This window comes from Alternaria arbusti (assembly GCF_024043155.1).
Source record: "Alternaria arbusti strain BMP 1465 chromosome Unknown scaffold_5, whole genome shotgun sequence".
NCBI lineage: Eukaryota > Fungi > Ascomycota > Dothideomycetes > Pleosporales > Pleosporaceae > Alternaria > Alternaria arbusti.
This window is the reverse complement of record NW_026249945.1, coordinates 1,317,413-1,334,997: the sequence shown is the minus strand read 5'-3', so window position 1 is coordinate 1,334,997 and position 17,585 is coordinate 1,317,413. Positions and strand designations below refer to the sequence as shown.

Here is a 17,585-nt window from a genome sequence, read left to right as displayed (position 1 = left end):
ATGTAGTGATCTCGCTTCGGTGCATATATGAGGGAAGATTTACGAATAGGTGGTGGTTTAAGAGACGGAGTAATGTACTTCTTTGATTCTCGGTCATGAGAAGGCTTTATGTGGATACATTCCTTAGTAGTCGCATTGCAGTAGTCTACGAACAGCAAGCCTACAGCTTTATAGTAAGATTGTACATGTCTAGACCCACTGCAACTGCAGTGACCGCAGCAATGTATGCGACGAGTATTGCCATGGACTGCACAACACTCATGTGCAAGGTCGGGAACGTCATGTTAACCAGACCTGTGAGCAGGTTCGCCACAAGGAAGACTGCGAGACCATTGCGGTTGAAAGCATACAGTACAGTGCTAGTCGCTTCCCGGCTCCTCCGTGATTCCTCGGCTTTAGTCGTAGCTTTGTACAAGTTCGGAAAGAGGAAACTTTCGATAGCGTAACAAATGGTGATTTGGTAGCTGTTGAACGACGAGACCCAGAGGAAGTAGGGTAGATTGGCTAGGCGGCGGGATACAGGGAGCCGAAGACCGTAGTAGCTAGTTGAGAAGTAGGACAGCACTGTCCAAAGCATGGAGGTCATGATGAGCTTGCCGAATGTGGATTGCCGAAGCTTCGTCTGGAACGTGGCATCCTTGGGAATCTGCTGTTGCCTGGGTAGTGCTGAGGCACCCAACGATTGGCCTGCAAGGAAAATGGCGAGATAGCCGAAGAAAGAGAATATGCCTTCTCGATTCTGAGAGAAGAGGTCCGTTCGTGGGGCTATCAGGATGAAGGACCCGAGGGAGGTCCAGTCCAAAGCGATCTCGTAGACGGCAGCCAAAGTAAACGCGAGGATGGCGTAAGAAGGTACTAAGTCAAAGGCCGTCTGAAAAAGAGCGGCGAATGGGGGGAGGAAGCCCAGGGTAAAGAAGAAGTTCCAGTGTACACCATACTCTGTGACATGCTCGGCATAGTCCAGTCCTTTTACAGAGATGAGCCGTACGATGCCTAGGACAAGGAGGGGAATCGCATGTCTGACCGATGTTGTCAAGCGCTTTGACAGTGGCTGAAGACCAGCTCCTTCCTTGAGAGACGCCCGGACAGACACCACACCAGCCGTGAAGACGAAAGATCCCACACCCATATCCATGAGCGATGTACCCCAATTCTCTACTTTCGCGAAGCGCCTCGGAAAGACGCGGAAGTCGACTGCCAGAATAGCAACACACGTTATAACCATCATCGCGCCACGGTAATTCGTTATGAACGGCTTGACGGGCAGCGCATCGAGCTTCGTGTCCTTTTCCGACGTGTCGATTTTCGGTGGCCTTGGAGCGTCCTTCACCGCGACGGGTTTCTCGAAGACGTATAATGTGATTGCCGGGAGCAGCAGAAGGAGATTCAGGATCCATGGCGACGAGGAGTATATGGTAGTCGCGAACAACGTGGCACCGCAGTTGAGCAGGAAGTCGACGAGGAAGGCCGGCGGCGTGTACGGCGTGAAGAGGCGCATGCGCGACTGGATGACCGACCAAAGTAGAATGCTCAGCTGTGCATGCAGTTAGTAAGAGTGCATTGCTTGAGTAGTGGGTGTGTGTACGGTACAGGCATTGCGAGCGAGACGCTGTTCACGTCTGCTACGGAGCTCCCGGTGTGTCCGGACACCCAGGCCTCCTTCATTTGCTTGTATGTCTTCGCCATGATGCTAGAAGGAGCGTTGTGCGAGTTGGTCGGCTACTATACTGTGCAATGGTTGGTGCATCCTGACGCGTCTGGCTGGCCTTTTCGCAAACGGAACATGGCCCGAGCTTTGATGACCTCACACATCGCGACTTCCGCACCCCTTCTTCTACACACTGCACAACGTGATGTGAAAAAATATGGCCAGAACCCAGGGAGTAGCAGTCAAAGCTGACACCAAAATCATGGAACGGTATGTGATTTTCACCAGGGATGCCAGAAAGAGTAGGAGTGCACTGCACGTGTCCGGACTTCCTCTTTCACCATCACTGCTCCTCTATGAGTAGACGCGTCCGTGCGCAGAACTCCAGATTTGGCAGCTACAATAGAAACTTCAGGCGCCTTCCCACCGCATAGCGACCGCCTCGCCCCGACACGTGCCGAACCTCTTTGCTGTGACCTCCTGACAGCTTGTCAAAGCTGTCAACACATGCTAACATGACGGGGGCTAACAAATCAAAGATACCCAGCATCCGACCCGCCTCGTTTGGCGTGAGAAGTCCGCTGCCTGAGAGGGCATTGTCGCCGGCAACGCGCGCAACGACGACGCCTACGGGCACTTCTCGCCTCCCTCGTCGCCCTCAAAGCGAGAAACCGCTGCCCAGTCCGCCCGTCGCGCAGGTCGTAGACCCCAACTCGCCTCCCAAGGCTTCGCGCACTTTGGTTGATGCCTTCACGCCGAGCCCAACGCTGGAGAACTGGCCCATCCTCGCCCCCGAGAACATTCCTCCTCGCCTGAGTTCAAAGAGGAGCTCGCTCCCCACGCGAAGCGGGATCAACTCTGGCCGTCAAACGCCTTCCAATGGCAAGGAAGGCAACAGGGTAAAGCGACTCTCATGGCATTCGACGGCGTCGGGCTCAAGCTCAGGAACTGGACCTATCCTCACGATCTCTGCCGATGCAGACGCAGTCATTCTCGGTCAGCGCGACTCCATCCCGGCAGTACCCGCCATCCCCGCGGTGCTACCAGAGCGTACTCCTCAACCGCGTTCTCTAGGTGCTCTTGCTAGTCGAATCACCAGGGCGACAACGTCCAAAGCATCGTTGAGTATTGCGACTACATCACCAGTACACAGCACGGCAGAGCTCACGGCGAATGGCAGCCCAGTTGTCAAGATCAGCCCCATTCGATCGATGCAGCCAGCGAGGAAGTCTAGTCTTGACGCTCATTTTCCCCAGCTGCCTTCGTCTCCTTCTATGATCTTCCCAGATGCGACAACTGTCAGTAACACACCTGAGGTAATTGCAGAGACTGAGCGCAGTGTATCGCCACTCTCGGATAGATCCGCGACGCCTACACCTGAGCCCAGGTCTGTACCGTTGCTTCGAGACTCCTCTGAACCGCCTGTTGATTCCTGGGACGCCTATCAGGTATGTGAACTCGATTGCGTGGCGTGACGGTACTAACAAGAATCAGGAACAGCTTGAAGAGCTCTCTGAGCCTACGATCGTACCAGGACCCGACGACTCCCTCACCGTGAGCAAAGTCAGGCGGACAGCACCAGCACGCGAAAACGCGAGTCCCTCACCAAGCTCGATTTACCCTACTGTCGAGGACGACTCGACCGCAAACCGCAGTGCTGCCGAATTGACTTCTTCGTCACTGCCTCACGCCGAGCCTTCACGCGAGACGGTCCGCACCCAGGCTCCTCCCAAGCCAAGGACCGCGGACACTGCCAGGTCGATCAGTATTGATAACCCATTGGGCCGTGGAATACCCAAAGCCCGTCAGCCCTTTCGCCGCCACGTCACACCTGTAGTCTCTTCGTCACCTGCAGAAGATACACCCCCGGACAACCATGATAAGGAAACTGTTACAAGCAGGATCAAAGCCAAACGCAGCATTCGCAACCTGTTCAACCGTGAGAAGACAAGCCCAAAATCACCAGAGGCGGCGGTGTCCAAGCAAGGATTCATGAGTAGCACGCGAAGCTCGCTCGCTAAGGTCTTGCGCGATTCCAAGAGCCTCTCGAAAGTTCATCTGCCTAGAAAGACTGAATCGAAGTTGGAGACTGAGTCTGATCACGTCTCTAATAAGAAGAGCTTCCAGCCAGGCATGTTCTCTGCATTCCCCAGCGGTAGAGCCACCCCGGCCGAACAGCCATCGTCTGGAAGACCGAGCCACGCAGATGAGATGCTTCACGATATCGTCGACCGTATAGATGCGCAACCTGAGAACTCACAAGAGCGTCTGCGTCACGTGGAGATTGCAGAGGTAAGTGAAGCCCTCCGAATCAACACCGTGGATGAAGCCCTCCGATTGAAAACCATTGCTGAAGAAGAGCTTGTCCTGACCGTACGAAATAAACAGTGTATCATTTCGGCCGCCGATAGTTCTCGCAAAGCCAACATCAGCGCTATGGAAGCGAGAAAGAGTGCTGTTGAAGCGGAATATCATGCCGATCGCGTCACGTCCGAATTCACACGCTTGCGCGAGCTACTCGACACCACGCCGATGGATGCTGAGTCCACGAGATACATCAAGAGTTTCCTACCTAAATTTGAGCGCAAACGATCGAGAGAGGAGATTCGCCGAGGATTTATGCCGGGCTTTCATACAGCATGTTGAAGGTATGGTAGCATTTTTTATGAATCCACAGACCAACAGCTAACGAGAAATAGCGCGCCTTGCACACCGCTTCGTATGCTCTGCTACTGAACACATCCGACTGTTATTCGTGGCTCGTTTTTGCATGATTGACGCAAGGTCATATCTACGACTTGATCTTGTTGCGTGGATCTGGGCTTTCCGGTTTTTGCTGGACCAGATGACCTCTTGTACACTTCCATTTCCTTTTATCGACACTTCTTTCACATGAGAAACACCATGGCGGGACGATTGTACGATACCCAACGATTGCATGAGTTTATGGTTTCGCGATGCTATGAAAGCACACGCTCATGGACCGACACGGTGTCTTGCTCATTATTCAGCAAGGACATCACCTAATGGTTAAAAGACTGCACGACTGGACACTGAGTTACTGGATCGAACTGCACTTACATGCCAACACGTAAGGTGCAACATTGGGAGATACCCTGATACATAGACCGGTCGAATTGAAAACATAAACTTTGTATTGTACATGTCCTTCATATCGTGTTATATCATTGCTGAGACTGCAACCACATCAACACTCGCACATCAAGAGGCTGGAAGGGAGTATGCAGAGCAACCCTCCAGCATCTTCAAATAGAGAAACGTCTGCTGCAATGGTGCTCCTACGCAGCCGTGGTCGCCCGACAACATGACGCCTCTGCTTCCAAATGCAAGACCTGTCATAGCCCAACGCGAAAACGACGAGGCATTTCCATATCATCCAGCCTCAGCATCGCGCGCATTCCATATAGTATCCTTCTTTACATTCCACCACCAAACATGCCGCCGCCACCACCACCCTGCTTTCCTTGCGCCTCACCCTGCATCTTCTCGCTAACCTTGACATTGACCTCGAAGAACTTGGATACGCAGCGGTCGAGGCAGACGGATTCGCCCTTGTTGAGATCGGCTTCGCGGTACGATGTGTCTATGCATTTGGATGTGCAAGATTTGACGAGACTGGAGCAGTGGAAGTTAGTAAATGCTTGTTTCTTGAAAAGACTGAGGGGAGGGTTGGGGGAGAGTGATGAACATACCGGCTGTACATGTCGGAAACCATGTCGATTTCCGCCTCGGCCTGTGCAATCTTTTGCTCTGAAGAGATTTGGGGTTTTTGACCGAAGAACATTGACATCTTGGGTGGTAGTGGGTGGTTGTTTCCTTTCTAGGGTAGGTGAGAGAGGTGCGTAATTGGCGGGTTGGTTGGGTTGGTAGGTACGGGACGGGTGCGTGGTGGCTTGTTGGGGTGGAGTGGCCGTGGTGATGGATTTGGACATGGGTGATGGCGGGCGATGATGTAGCGCGAGCAGGAATTTGGAGCTGGGTGCGCGATGGGGGACGTGCGGCGGAGGAGGCTTGATGACGCGGTATGCCAACCACCAGTTCGTCTCTGCGTCTTTAGGCAAACTTCGCAGTCATGGCTACTCAACACGTCGCTTTCCGTTCTTCATTCGCTCTTCCAGCTATTAGCCGCATCTATTACCTCCTGAACCCCCGGCATCCGGCGCAATGACTAGATTCGCGTTCGCCGTCATCAATATGAGTATCCGGTTTTCTGGAATGAAGAAGAGACACTGTTCATATCTCGATGAGATATTCAGAATCACCGACTTCAAGCTTTTCTTGTCCAGCTGAACGTATATTGCTGTTTGACAAACTTCAGATACCGCAAAGCTCACTCTCGTTGCTACTACAAGTATACCTCCCCAAGATCGATTTCTGGTATCGTCTCTTCGTCTCTGTCACGATGACATCCAGATCACGTATTCGCAAGCAGCTACCTTCGAAGAATCATGGCTTCCTAATAAGTTTCCCCCCTGAGGTGCGGAATTCGATCTACGAATATGTCTTCGAGGACTTTAATCATGCTATATTGGTCACGCACACGGCTGCTTCAACGGATGACGGAAGGCCAATGAACGCATCACCACGTATGGGAACCAACGATTCTGTGTTCTTTTGCAACATACCGTCTATACAGCTGCTTCAGTGTTGCCGCCAGATCTACCGCGAAGGCATGGGTGTGATCCTGTACGGGACGACAGTCATGTTCAAAAATCGGCGTAACTTTCTGCCCTTCCGGGACAGGGACCACCTGCCATTTGTACGTTCCTGGCTGAAGCATTTTGGATCTGAGACCCCGCTCTTGCGAGCAGTCGTTGTTGATCTGTCTGTACCGGCCCTTCCCAATCACAACGACCATCACAAGCGTATAGATCTCCTACCTTTACTAAGTAGCATGGTTGGCTCGCCGCAAGCAATATTGTGGGTTGACTTCACGTTGAGTCCACAATCACCGCCGATCCCGTCAGTACCAGACTACATCAACGCTCGCCTACGTCTGGGTTATCCCAGTTGGAGAGATCCTCCGAATCAAGACTTACTGGAAGAAACGTCGTACACACTTGTGAGAAGAGATCCACTCAATCTTCGTAGACTTGGCGATCTAGGCCGCCGTCTTTCGTGCATCACTTTCAACAGGTCTGTGATTAGAGGTAACATCAAATGGCGCACCATCACTGGTTGTCTGGCGCCCAATATACACTTCAAGGTTCCTGAAGACAGTTGGGCAATACACAAGAGACACATCCAATCGACGTCCAATCTCTTCTTCCTCCCACCAGATGTCCTGGGGACAATTTGCGAACACGCATTTAGCTTACTTGAGAGCATAGTTGTCGTCATCGGTTCGAAGACAAGCATATTTCCGGAATTTCTGCTGCTCGAGCTCGTTAAGGAGCGTCCAAGACTCCTCGGCGTTGTCGTGCCAAGTATCTACACTTCGAACACGTTCACATTTGTTACGAATCTTCATACGAAACGCGCGACATATGGAGATATGTCACACCTGTTCTTTTGGCTGAGAATGGACGTGCTCGACATTCGGACGGCCGCCACGACAACCCCAGAGACGTTTCACAGAGTCAGAGAAGAAGCAAAACGGAGACATGGCAGGAGATTGGCCAGGGCAACCGCCAGAGCAGCCGCCCGACAACGTAAGATGTTGTCGGTGACGTTTTCCGAAAGAGTGGTTGATAGAAAGATGATGTCTTGGCGACTGGCTCGTGAAGCTAGGCAACGACGTAATGACAACCAGGCGAAGGCGGCTCAAACAACGGCTACGAAAGACGCACGAACGATTATGCGGTGGATGAAGGCTGTCCAATTTGAGTTTCGATTCGATCTCTGCGAGAGAACGTCATTAGAGAGCTTACGGATCAGCATCATCGACTTACTCAAAACGACAACATGGGACGAACCTTTTACTGCTACCATCAAATGCGTACTTACTTGCCCTGGGAAAGAGGGTCGCACTGCGCACTACGAAAGCGCCTTCACCCTCCGCCATGTACAGCTTAACACTTTCGTTATCCTGTCTCACGTACTGCAAGCTCAGCCCGGCAGGTTGAGATGGACTTGTCCAAACGTCTACATCAACGGCTGCGGCATTGCCGTAGAGATCACGTATCCAAACAAGCCCCGAGGGCCGAGGTTTCACGGCGCCACCCACGATATGAGCAACCCAACAAAAGCAGAGGAGCGCGGTAAGCATTACGCTAGGTGGCTCAAGCATTTAGTGCCTGTGGGCGGGAAAACTTGGGAGGGTAAGGAGATGACTGATGACGAAGACCGAGTCCCGGGTAGCTTGATCAGGGTGTGGGATGATTTGAGGATCGCGCTATGGGGTGAAGGTCTGAGAGCTGCGTGGTGAGTAATTGGGCGCCTTGACGAGGACCCACTTTCCGAGGTGAGAGCGGCGAAGTTGCGTACGAGGCCGCATGCGGTAAGTGGCTGCCTGTGTAGGTAAAAACGCACAGGGCGTGACTTCTACTTCCTATATCCCCGGTGGATGGCTACTGCTTGTCTTCTACTCTTCGTATTTTCCTCTACACTTTACACTCGACTGTTTCTTATACATCATCATTTCTGCCATGGAGACACGTCTCGGCTCGAACGATCCCAACGAAAATTTTGGCCTTCAACAGCAGACGGCCATATCAAGTCTCCTGTCAGCACATGACAGAGCCAGGCAATCAACCACCGCAATATCCAACAAGAAAAACAGGGTTAGGGCAATCCTAGAGACGTACTCATTGCCGGCGGACGCAAGCGCACATTCTTTCATCTCGCTCCCCTCAGAGATCCGAAATCAGATATACGACCTACTGTACGTCTTGGATGAACAACTCTTCGTATGGGACACGGGCGCACGTTGGGGAGGTGTCGAATCAGAAGCGGCGCTGAATTTTGGGCTACTTTTCAGCTGTCGCCAAGTCTACTGGGAAGCTGCCAGCATTCTATATCAACGGAACTACTTCTTCGTGTCATCCTGGTACGAACAGGCTTATTTCAAGAGATGGTCCGAACAACTCGGTCCTCGGGCGCAATTCCTGAGACATGTCACCATCGATTACACCGCTTTGTCTTCCGAGCTGGAGGAAGATCACGGCCCCACTTGGGTAGTCGCTGTCGACTTGCTGCCGTTGTTACGATTGCTTTGGACCGAGCCTGGAGCAATGCTGCAAGTCTCGATCGAGACTCCAAGTTATAACGATGCGCCCGCCATATTCAACAACGCTTTCAGATCCATCGCTCAGGAAGACCAGCTAAACCTCAGACGGTATTCAAATCTACTTGCATCGGTGATCTTGAGGGTTGAAGGGACCATGGGCACAGTTACCTTCGCAAGCACCACCCCCGAAGCGAACGTGCAATCTACTTTCTCATGCTCGGATGAAGGGAATGTAGTCACTATGAGCCAAATTCCGCGGAAACCAGAGCTCTCAGCTTTACCTGCATCCGTTTATCATGCCATCATTGCATATGTAGTCCAGCCTACCGCAAAGCTCTTCGCTAGCCCACTCTCTACGATACTGCCGCCGTGGAAGTCTCCTGTGTTCCGTGTCAATCGCAAGGTACGGTCAGACGCCCTATACCACGCGTATACGACCACTGCGTTCATCTTCATGCTCGCTTCGGAAGGTCTCCGACCCAATTTCGGCGGATTCTCACATATAGAGAGATTGCGTATGGTAAGAGCCGACTCAAAAAATGAAGCCCAACTCTGGCCCCACGGTTTCGCCAGCGATGTCGACCGCTTGGCAAGGAACTTCCAGCTTTTGCTTGGGATTAGTGTTCGGCCGGAAGATCAGAATCTGGATGATGTTCGCATCAACATAATCGAGCTGCTTCGAGCCACGTATCAATCGCGCCCTTCCATGGTCATAACTGTTCGGTTGCGCTCATCATGCGACGGTGTCAGCAGCAACACCCAGTCCTCATTCACACTCAAACAGCTGAGACTGAACGTATTCGTCGTTCTGTCGCAAGTCTTCGAGGACAAAGACTACAGAAAGCATGGGCGCTGTCCGGCTGTCTACATCAACGGCAAGGGTCATCCAGTGGAGCTCGTCTACCATGCGGATGATGTCATCAGAATGTTACCAGACCAGTCTCAGGTGTTCAAAAATCAAGAATCGATATTGAAGAAAGCGAAGACATACAAACAAAGCTTGCGATACCAGGAAGAGTTTCTTCACCCAGAAGGCTGTATATCGCTTGGCAAAATGTGGGACAGCTTGACACTCATGATCTGGCCTCGTAGGCCCAGCTACGCCGAATGGTGAACGGATGCCAATCTTTTCCAACTTAGAATAGGCGATGGATTGTCTTAAACTAAATGGTAGCAGTAATCTATTATATCCAGGAATCGAAGGTACCGAACGCGTGACATCATCACCTCGCTTAGCGCCCCGCGTGTTTTCACTCATCTCACCAGATCGTACCTGAGTTCCATCTTCAAATCACTAATTCCGTGCGCAACTGTTCCATCTTGCGCCGCGCATCTCCGTGCCAATGCCCCGGGAAATGGGTGAGTGGGGTTGCCGTTGAGGTTTTAATACCTTTCAGGCAGGTGCTGTCGATCTCCGCCCAATTAGATCAAGACCCACGATGATGCGATGCCCAGCATCAACTATGTGATAAGATGCCGTCACTGACAGTGTACGGTATATGTAGTAGGCTTTCGCATTGAGTGCTATTCATTCCGTCGGGTATCAACGTTTTCATCATGCGGCTTACCACTTTCTTCTATACCGCCGCTCTTGCGGTTACGGCCATCGCGACTCCCATCTACGGAACAAATGGCACCAACACAACATATGTTGGTCCTGAGAACGGCCACCTCGTAATCGTTGGAGGGAATTTGCAGAGCGAGAGCATCTACCAGCGCATCATCTCCCTTGCTGGCGGCCCCAATGCATCGATCGTTGTGGTACCCACGGCAGGCGGCGAAGATACATACGACCAGAACTTTACGACCGCAGTAGCGTTCCGCAAATATGGTGCCACCAACGTGACGGTATTGCATACATACGATCCCGCGGTTGCTGATACCGACGAGTTCATTGCTCCATTGTTGAGTGCGAAGGGCGTCTTCTTCGGTGGAGGCAGACAATGGAGACTTGTCGATGCCTACGCTGGCACCAAGACCGAAGCAGCGTTCCAGGACGTCCTCGATGCTGGAGGTGTTATCTCAGGGTCTAGTGCTGGCGCGAGTATCATTGGCAGTTTCCTTGCTCGTGGTGACACCGCGAACAACACTATCATGATAGGTGAGTCTCGCGAATACATCTCATAGAAGAAGAAAAGCTAACGTGGTTTGCAGGTGATCATACTGTCGGCTTTGGATATTTGAAGAACTCGGCCATCGACCAGCATGTCCTCGTACGCAACAGGCACTTCGACATGTTTGAGATTCTGAACGCCTACCCGGAGTTGCTAGGATTGGCAATTGACGAAGACACTGCGCTGGTGGTCAACAAGAACGAGATGGAAGTCATCGGCAGCACGTATGCATTGGTATATGATGGCGGTTTCTGGTCGAGGGAAGGAAGCTGGGAGAGGCCTCTACCGCCATCCAACGCGAGGTTTTACTTCTTGCGAGAGGGCGATAGGTATGATCTCGGAGCTAGAGCAGTCATCGAGCCGGAAAGCACTGGCCGCGGCGACGATATGTAACGAAAAGTCTCTATAGACTGGAAGAGAAGTCGTTCACATTAAATGCTGAACATTGAACACTGAACACTGGCCAAACTATATGAAATGAACTTATCAGCGTCCTACATAGTAGTTAACAAGCTCGGGCTGGAGACATCTCAACCCGCTGGCCCTTCTCAGCAAAATAGGCATTTGCGGACGCGCAAGCGCCATGGGTTGCGTTGAAACTCCCGAGCAGGGACCGCGAGCTGGGTTGATACTGTGAGGAGTGTGGGGGGCAGGTAGTGGTATATTCGAAACGTGCCTCGGCATCTTTCGGCTCCTTTGGGGAAAAGCGGAGAAAGTAAGCTGACAGCGACGAGCTCAACAACGCGACCTCAGGCTTGGCTGCGTTATCTGAATATCCCATATCTCTCAATATTCTTGCATATTATAGCTCTTTCGCGCGCTGAAACATCTGCATCTCCTCGAGCCAGCAATTGCGCGTCGAACATTACGTCATCATGTCCAGAGGCTACGAAATCATCGCCATCCTCAAGCCCAAGCCTGGCAACCAAGACAGGGTACGCGTGAAATAGGCACCCCGATATTTACAAACAACTAACGTGCCGCAGGTGGAGGAACTGCTCAACATCGCAGCCCAAGAAGTAAAAGCCACCGAACCCGGCACCACCCGGTATCACCTACAGCGCGAAACCAAGGGCGACGCGCCGAGCTTTGTCATCTTCGAAACGTAAGTCACGCCGCAAAGCCTTGGGCAGACTCGGAAACTGACAGTAATCAGATATGCGGACAAAGATGCTCTGATGTTCCACGCCAAGAGCGCGGGATTGAAGAAGCTACAATCGGCGGTCAATGGGGAGGATCTACTTAGGGAGCCGATGTCGGTTATGATTGTTAAGGATGTGGGCGGTTTCAAGAGCAAATTGTAGGTTGGATGGGAAGTACACATATCAAATAATGAAGAAGCGAGTACATCACCAAGCCTACGAAACGAGAGTGTGATCTGAGTGGATTCATGCTATATCGGTTGAGCTTTACTAATAACTAGCTAGGTAATGACTCTTCTCGAAACCATTGCTAACACCCATGGAAACTGTGCGCGCGTCGTCTGCTCCAGGTAATACAAGCCGAAAATGGACGCCAACTTCGACATGATAGATCTCTGAACGAGAAGACGAAGCCCACGTTGCCTGGCGCCGATCTCACAGCAATACTAGAAGTCGTAAGGCGAGATCTGGGGCGCGTCCTCTGCCATTCCCGACTTCCAAGTCATGTAGTACTCCTCGAACTTATCCTTGGTGATTTGCTTCATGATCCACGCCTTGTCGCGCTTCAGCTCAGGCTCCTCATCTGAATGCACACTCTCCCCCTCCGACTCGAAGATATCCATAAGACGATGCTGATGATAGTCGGCGAGAGCGAAGACGTGTATCGGAAGGAGAGGCCTCTTGTCTTTTCGCATGACGACAACAGAACCAACGTCATTCTGCCATTCTGGTGGTGCGAGGCCCCAGTTGAAGGCAGTGTCTGCACGCTCGGGCTTGCAGCCAATATTAAGGAATGTACCAGCAACATTGACCCAAGACGTGTTGCCCGACGGAGTCTCCGGTCGCTTTTTCCATTTGGCGACACTTCCGGGAATGCGCTGGACAACAAAGGGTAGCTCAATGTGCTCTGAAACATCGGTGGCTGCGTGGAAGAACGAACGATAGGCTGGAAGTTCCATAGGCTCATAGCGAGGACGGCCTTCAACTTCCACATCACCATCGCAGTTGATCCGTACGCCGACCACGCTACTCAACTCTTCTTTGATGTCCTCAATCGTCGGACTAATAGCGTACTTGAAGTAGTAAGTGTTGAGCTTGTGCGCGATAATACGAAGGTCGGAAGGGCCGAGATCCTGGCTGTAAGACGGATCTTGACTGAAAGGCACGTCGTCGAAGGCATCAGTCCCATACGCAATCATCGGACCCCGCCAGGCATGCAGGTGAGGAGAATTGGGGTCGATGATCTTGTCGATGGCCATGTTGTGTGTCGATCCATCGTGAAGAAAGTTCTCGCGGTAGGACAGGAACAAGTTGTACGGGAGACGACGGGCGAGCGCGTGATTATGCCGGATCTTCATATCCGTCATACCAATCTTCTCTTCAGACTCTGTTTCCTTCTCGTTGTTGGCGACTAGCGCGCCGGGGCAAGCTGCGAGGCAAGGGTGTCCGTACTCTCCATCTTCGGTCATGGTCTTGAGCCACACGAATCGCGGCGCGCCTTCATCGGGATGGAAGTAGATAGCGCGAGTGTACTTCTCGCCAGGTCCTTCAGCTTCGGGGCGGTCTTGGAATTCCTTGACGTATTTGCAGAGAATCTTGTGAAGAGGCCACGCCTTCTTCTGACACTCTTTGGAGCAGTACCAGCTTGAGCCGCAACCACTGCAACGCAGCGTGCTCTCGTTGTCGCACTCGTCGCAAAGCGTCATCGCTGTCTCGATTGGTCGTTCAGGACTGGGGCTGGGTAAACGTGTAGGAAGGTGAAGATGGCAAAAGGTGGAAAGAGCTAGTCGTTGTAGCAAACGAAATCAGTGGTCCGAGCGCAGGTTGGACGGTGAAGGTGAAGATGAAGATGGAAGTAGATTCACATGTTGCCAGTGTTTCAGTAATAGTTGCAGTCACTTGGTAGATTGCTATATACATTTCATATGTATAGGTATACGAAAGTCCATTTACATGGTGCTCTGGAACTCCGCAGGCTCAGCGCCGTAATCGCTGCCGTAACCTCCGTACCAGTAGTCACCAACGTACTCGACGCCCTGAGCAATCTGGTTAGGACGCTGAGGCCACATGTCTAGCATCGCATGCTCTCCGGTCAAGGTAAAGTTGACGCTCGCAAGCGGGTGGTTGTCGATCATCATGGTGTAGTCACCGGGGTACAGGACCTTGTTGCCCATCTCATCCACCCTGGCGAGAGATGCGAGAGTAAGGTTGAGAGTGGCAGTGGCGGAAGAGCCTCCAGCGATATTGTGAAGGCGCTTGTAAGAGACGAGCGACTTCTTGGGGTGGGGCGCGGGACCGAACTCTCCAGCAATGTAGCCAAGAGTGACGTAGTCGGAGCTAACATCGCCATCGTTGGAGACTTCGACATCGACAGATACGAAGGGGCAACGCTCGAGGAAACCTCCGGTGCTGTTGCAGTTCTGCGTGAGGGCAGAGATGGCGTAGCTTTGTTGCAGCTCGCTAGTGACTTCGGCGGAGAAGTTGGTGTAGTGCAGACCGTGACCGAACTCGTAGACGGCGGAACCGTTGTACCACTTGTAGGTGCGACCAGGGTTGTTCTCACCAGGGCGCATGTTCATGTCCATCATAGAGACCTGGGCGATGTAGTTGGAGGGGTACTGGGTCGTAGGTAGACGTCCAGCGGGAGCAGTCTTTCCGGTAACGATGTCGATGATGGCGGAACCTCCATCCTGACCAGGGTATCCGGCCCAGAGAATGGCAGATATGTTGGGGTTGTTGACGAGAGGAGTGTTGTCAATCTGTCCTCCTCCAGTAACCACAACGATGACTGGCTTTCCGGTGTCGGCGAGCAGGCTGATAACATCGAGCTGAGCTCCAGTCCATGTGAGATAAGTACGGTCGTCATCTTCCGCCTCAACGCTGTTGTCGATACCGCCGACGTACATAAGGACGTCGCTGGTAGAGTACGCGCCATAGAGGTTGGACCAACGGTTGGTCGTTGGGTCGCCCTGGCCACCGGGGTTTCCGCCAGCATAGTTGATGGTAACGTTGAGTTGTTCGAGAGCGTACAGAGGAGAGTGAAGGTATGTAGCAACACCGGCGTAGTTACCAAGGAGCTGATCGGTTGCGTTTGCCCAGTCACCGAAAAGTCCGATTGACATAGATGAATCGACAGAGAGTGGCAGTGTACCATCGTTCTTCAGCAGAACGATACCCTCGGCAGCAGCCCTGCGTGCGAGTGCCTGCGAAGCGTTGGTGGCAACCGAGTCAAAGCCGAGCTGACGGTAGGGCTGGTTGTCGGCAGAGTCGAAGTAGCCGAGACGGACGAGCGAGGAGTATTGGCGGACGAGGGCCTGGTCAAGGACAGCTTCATCGAAAAGACCTTGCTGGACGGCAGCGGGAAGGTGCTCCTGCATGTAAGTACCGCACGTAAGATCGGTGCCGGCCTTCAGGGAGTCGTACGCAGCGCCTCCACGAGATGATGACCACTGGTGCGGGAGGTAGACGTTCTGAACAGCATCGCAGTCGGATGTGACCCATTGCTCTTCGTTCGTCCAGCCCCAGTGCTCACGCAGAATGGTCTGCAGCAGGTAGGGATCGGCACATGGTGGGGCACCATTGACCGCATTGTAGCTGCACATGAAAGCACCGACGTTCGCTTGGACACAGGCCTGGAATGGAACGAGATAGTACTCAACCATATCCTGCTGAGAGATCTCCACGTCGTTCTGGTAGCGAAGGTTTCCGTTCCAGTCCTCAACGTCATAACCTGCGAAATGCTTGCAAGTTGCGACAACACGCTTGTACGGGTCAGACGCGTCACCCTGAAGACCGTGGATCAAGGCCTGGACGTAAGAAGACAGGTGGTAGGAGTCTTCACCAGGTGTCTCCTGTCCGCGTCCCCAGCGAGGGTCACGGAACGGGTTGATGTTTGGTGTCCAGAAGTCGAGACCAGTCCTGTTCGCGTTGTTGAAAGCACGCGCTTCGGTGGAGATGACCTTTGCAACTTCGGTGATGAGTTCATCGTCGAAAGCCGCACCCATCAAGATGGGCTGGGGGAACGAGGTGGAGTAGCTAAACTCTCCCTCATCGCTGAAGTTGGTGTAAGGGCCAGCAATGCCGTGAAGACCCTCGTTCCACCACTGGTAAGGTGGTATGCCGAGACGAGCAACGCCTGGCGAGCCACTGCTCGTAGCATTGATCTTCTCCTCGAGAGTGTAGAGAGACACGAGGTTTCTCGCACGAGCCAGTGGAGCTGGAAAGCATTAGTATGGCCGAAATGGTGTGTAAATGTGCATGAACATACCCGCCGAAGGATCGCAGATGGTCTCGTTGCTCAACCGTCCACTGGTGCAGTCCGGGAACACGTATTGAGCATACGCTCCTGTCGCAGCGAAGGCCAACACTTGCAGCGCACGCGTCGAGGTAAACATGACGCCGGTTGTCTGGTTTGGTTCGGATGGTCCGGATGCAGCTCGTCGTCGTCTTCACTCCATGTCTTATAGCACAGTAAATAGCCGTAGTCACCGACCCTGCGTCAGCACGCGGTTGGTAAACACCATAGCCCACGATTCCTGTACGTCATGGTCTCGTCGGCCACGCGGTTGAGCAGCGGTCGCAAGTCCACTTATTTCCGAGCGCCGAGCCAGTCTTGTGTCCGAAGCCACTCCCGATGCTTGGCCCAGAGGCATACGGCAGCCAAGATTGTACCCGAGCCGCATGCGGAGCCCCATGGTACTTGCAAAATCTGTGAGGGGTTCGCGCTATGTGGATCTCCCCGCCCTCCGATTGGCTGCGCCTGGCTATGCATTCAGGCTGAATGTAAATCTACGACTGTAAGCATCGCACCCGAGAAGCGGTAAGTTTAGGGCACGGCAACTACACGTACAAGACGTCGGTGAAATACTGGAATTGCAGGATGGTCTCGCATAAGCATCAGCCGAGCATCCGCAAGGGATGCGCCAATGTGGGCTGACGGAAGACGGGATGGAACCTTGATGGTATTTGCTTATGCCTCAACAGCCATGCTTCCAACCTTGGAAGTTACCTACCCCAGGTTCCGTCAGTGTCGCGCGGCAGTTTGTCAACGTGCATCAGGCAATAAGACTTGACCGTATGACAACCATGGCACATTTCCTAATTTCCCATGACACGTCGACCCCAATCCGCCATCCGCCCCTCCCGAGTCAATACATACACACATGCGTTGCGGAGCAGGAGCCCTGGGATAGTCCATACTAGCGACCGCCACTGATGTCGTCCATTGACCCGAATTGGCAGCCGTTGCCGCGCTTACTATGGCCAGTTGGACTTCTTAACGGTCATCGGCATGCCATCTCGTGGTTTGGCCTCGAAAACAAATTCCTGGTAGGCGCGATCGCCGAATGTCAGATCCAGATTATTCCACTCTGCTCGAGGCGTCTTGTTGGGTTTCAGATCCGCGCAAGTAAAGTCGAAATCGCGTATTGTCAGCAGGAATACGATCACGAACTCGTCCATAGCCAGCGGTTGGCCCAGACACGCACGCGGTC

The 17,585-nt window shown here is 52.8% G+C and overlaps 9 protein-coding genes across 9 annotated transcripts; 4 read left to right on the top strand and 5 right to left on the bottom strand.

Moving 5' to 3' along the window:
• Window positions 1–160: 160 nt before the first annotated feature.
• Window positions 161–1,686, bottom strand: J4E86_004967 (uncharacterized protein; the record flags this gene model as incomplete). Its single annotated transcript, XM_051445504.1, has 2 exons — window positions 161–1,534; window positions 1,591–1,686. The coding sequence occupies 2 exons, from the start codon at window positions 1,684–1,686 to the stop codon at window positions 161–163; spliced, it is 1,470 nt and encodes a 489-aa protein (XP_051303601.1).
• A 224-nt stretch (window positions 1,687–1,910) lies between these two features.
• J4E86_004966 (uncharacterized protein) lies at window positions 1,911–4,294 on the top strand (the record flags this gene model as incomplete). The annotated part of the gene is made up of 3 exons (XM_051445503.1): window positions 1,911–1,918; window positions 2,331–3,096; window positions 3,143–4,294. The coding sequence occupies 3 exons, from the start codon at window positions 1,911–1,913 to the stop codon at window positions 4,292–4,294; spliced, it is 1,926 nt and encodes a 641-aa protein (XP_051303600.1).
• A 791-nt stretch (window positions 4,295–5,085) lies between these two features.
• Window positions 5,086–5,459, bottom strand: TIM10 (protein transporter tim10; the record flags this gene model as incomplete). The annotated part of the gene is made up of 2 exons (XM_051445502.1): window positions 5,086–5,284; window positions 5,362–5,459. The coding sequence occupies 2 exons, from the start codon at window positions 5,457–5,459 to the stop codon at window positions 5,086–5,088; spliced, it is 297 nt and encodes a 98-aa protein (XP_051303599.1).
• A 2,797-nt stretch (window positions 5,460–8,256) lies between these two features.
• On the top strand, window positions 8,257–9,951 carry J4E86_004964 (uncharacterized protein; the record flags this gene model as incomplete). The annotated part of the gene is made up of 1 exon (XM_051445501.1): window positions 8,257–9,951. The coding sequence occupies one exon, from the start codon at window positions 8,257–8,259 to the stop codon at window positions 9,949–9,951; it is 1,695 nt and encodes a 564-aa protein (XP_051303598.1).
• A 443-nt stretch (window positions 9,952–10,394) lies between these two features.
• Window positions 10,395–11,344, top strand: J4E86_004963 (uncharacterized protein; the record flags this gene model as incomplete). The annotated part of the gene is made up of 2 exons (XM_051445500.1): window positions 10,395–10,938; window positions 10,992–11,344. The coding sequence occupies 2 exons, from the start codon at window positions 10,395–10,397 to the stop codon at window positions 11,342–11,344; spliced, it is 897 nt and encodes a 298-aa protein (XP_051303597.1).
• A 482-nt stretch (window positions 11,345–11,826) lies between these two features.
• On the top strand, window positions 11,827–12,255 carry J4E86_004962 (uncharacterized protein; the record flags this gene model as incomplete). The annotated part of the gene is made up of 3 exons (XM_051445499.1): window positions 11,827–11,886; window positions 11,938–12,056; window positions 12,108–12,255. The coding sequence occupies 3 exons, from the start codon at window positions 11,827–11,829 to the stop codon at window positions 12,253–12,255; spliced, it is 327 nt and encodes a 108-aa protein (XP_051303596.1).
• A 284-nt stretch (window positions 12,256–12,539) lies between these two features.
• On the bottom strand, window positions 12,540–13,799 carry J4E86_004961 (uncharacterized protein; the record flags this gene model as incomplete). The annotated part of the gene is made up of 1 exon (XM_051445498.1): window positions 12,540–13,799. The coding sequence occupies one exon, from the start codon at window positions 13,797–13,799 to the stop codon at window positions 12,540–12,542; it is 1,260 nt and encodes a 419-aa protein (XP_051303595.1).
• Window positions 13,800–14,042: 243 nt separating this feature from the next.
• J4E86_004960 (uncharacterized protein) lies at window positions 14,043–16,487 on the bottom strand (the record flags this gene model as incomplete). The annotated part of the gene is made up of 2 exons (XM_051445497.1): window positions 14,043–16,309; window positions 16,361–16,487. 2 exons carry the CDS (start codon window positions 16,485–16,487, stop codon window positions 14,043–14,045), a joined length of 2,394 nt encoding a protein of 797 aa, XP_051303594.1.
• Window positions 16,488–16,681: 194 nt separating this feature from the next.
• On the bottom strand, window positions 16,682–17,553 carry J4E86_004959 (uncharacterized protein; the record flags this gene model as incomplete). Its single annotated transcript, XM_051445496.1, has 2 exons — window positions 16,682–16,801; window positions 17,374–17,553. The coding sequence occupies 2 exons, from the start codon at window positions 17,551–17,553 to the stop codon at window positions 16,682–16,684; spliced, it is 300 nt and encodes a 99-aa protein (XP_051303593.1).
• Window positions 17,554–17,585: the final 32 nt, after the last annotated feature.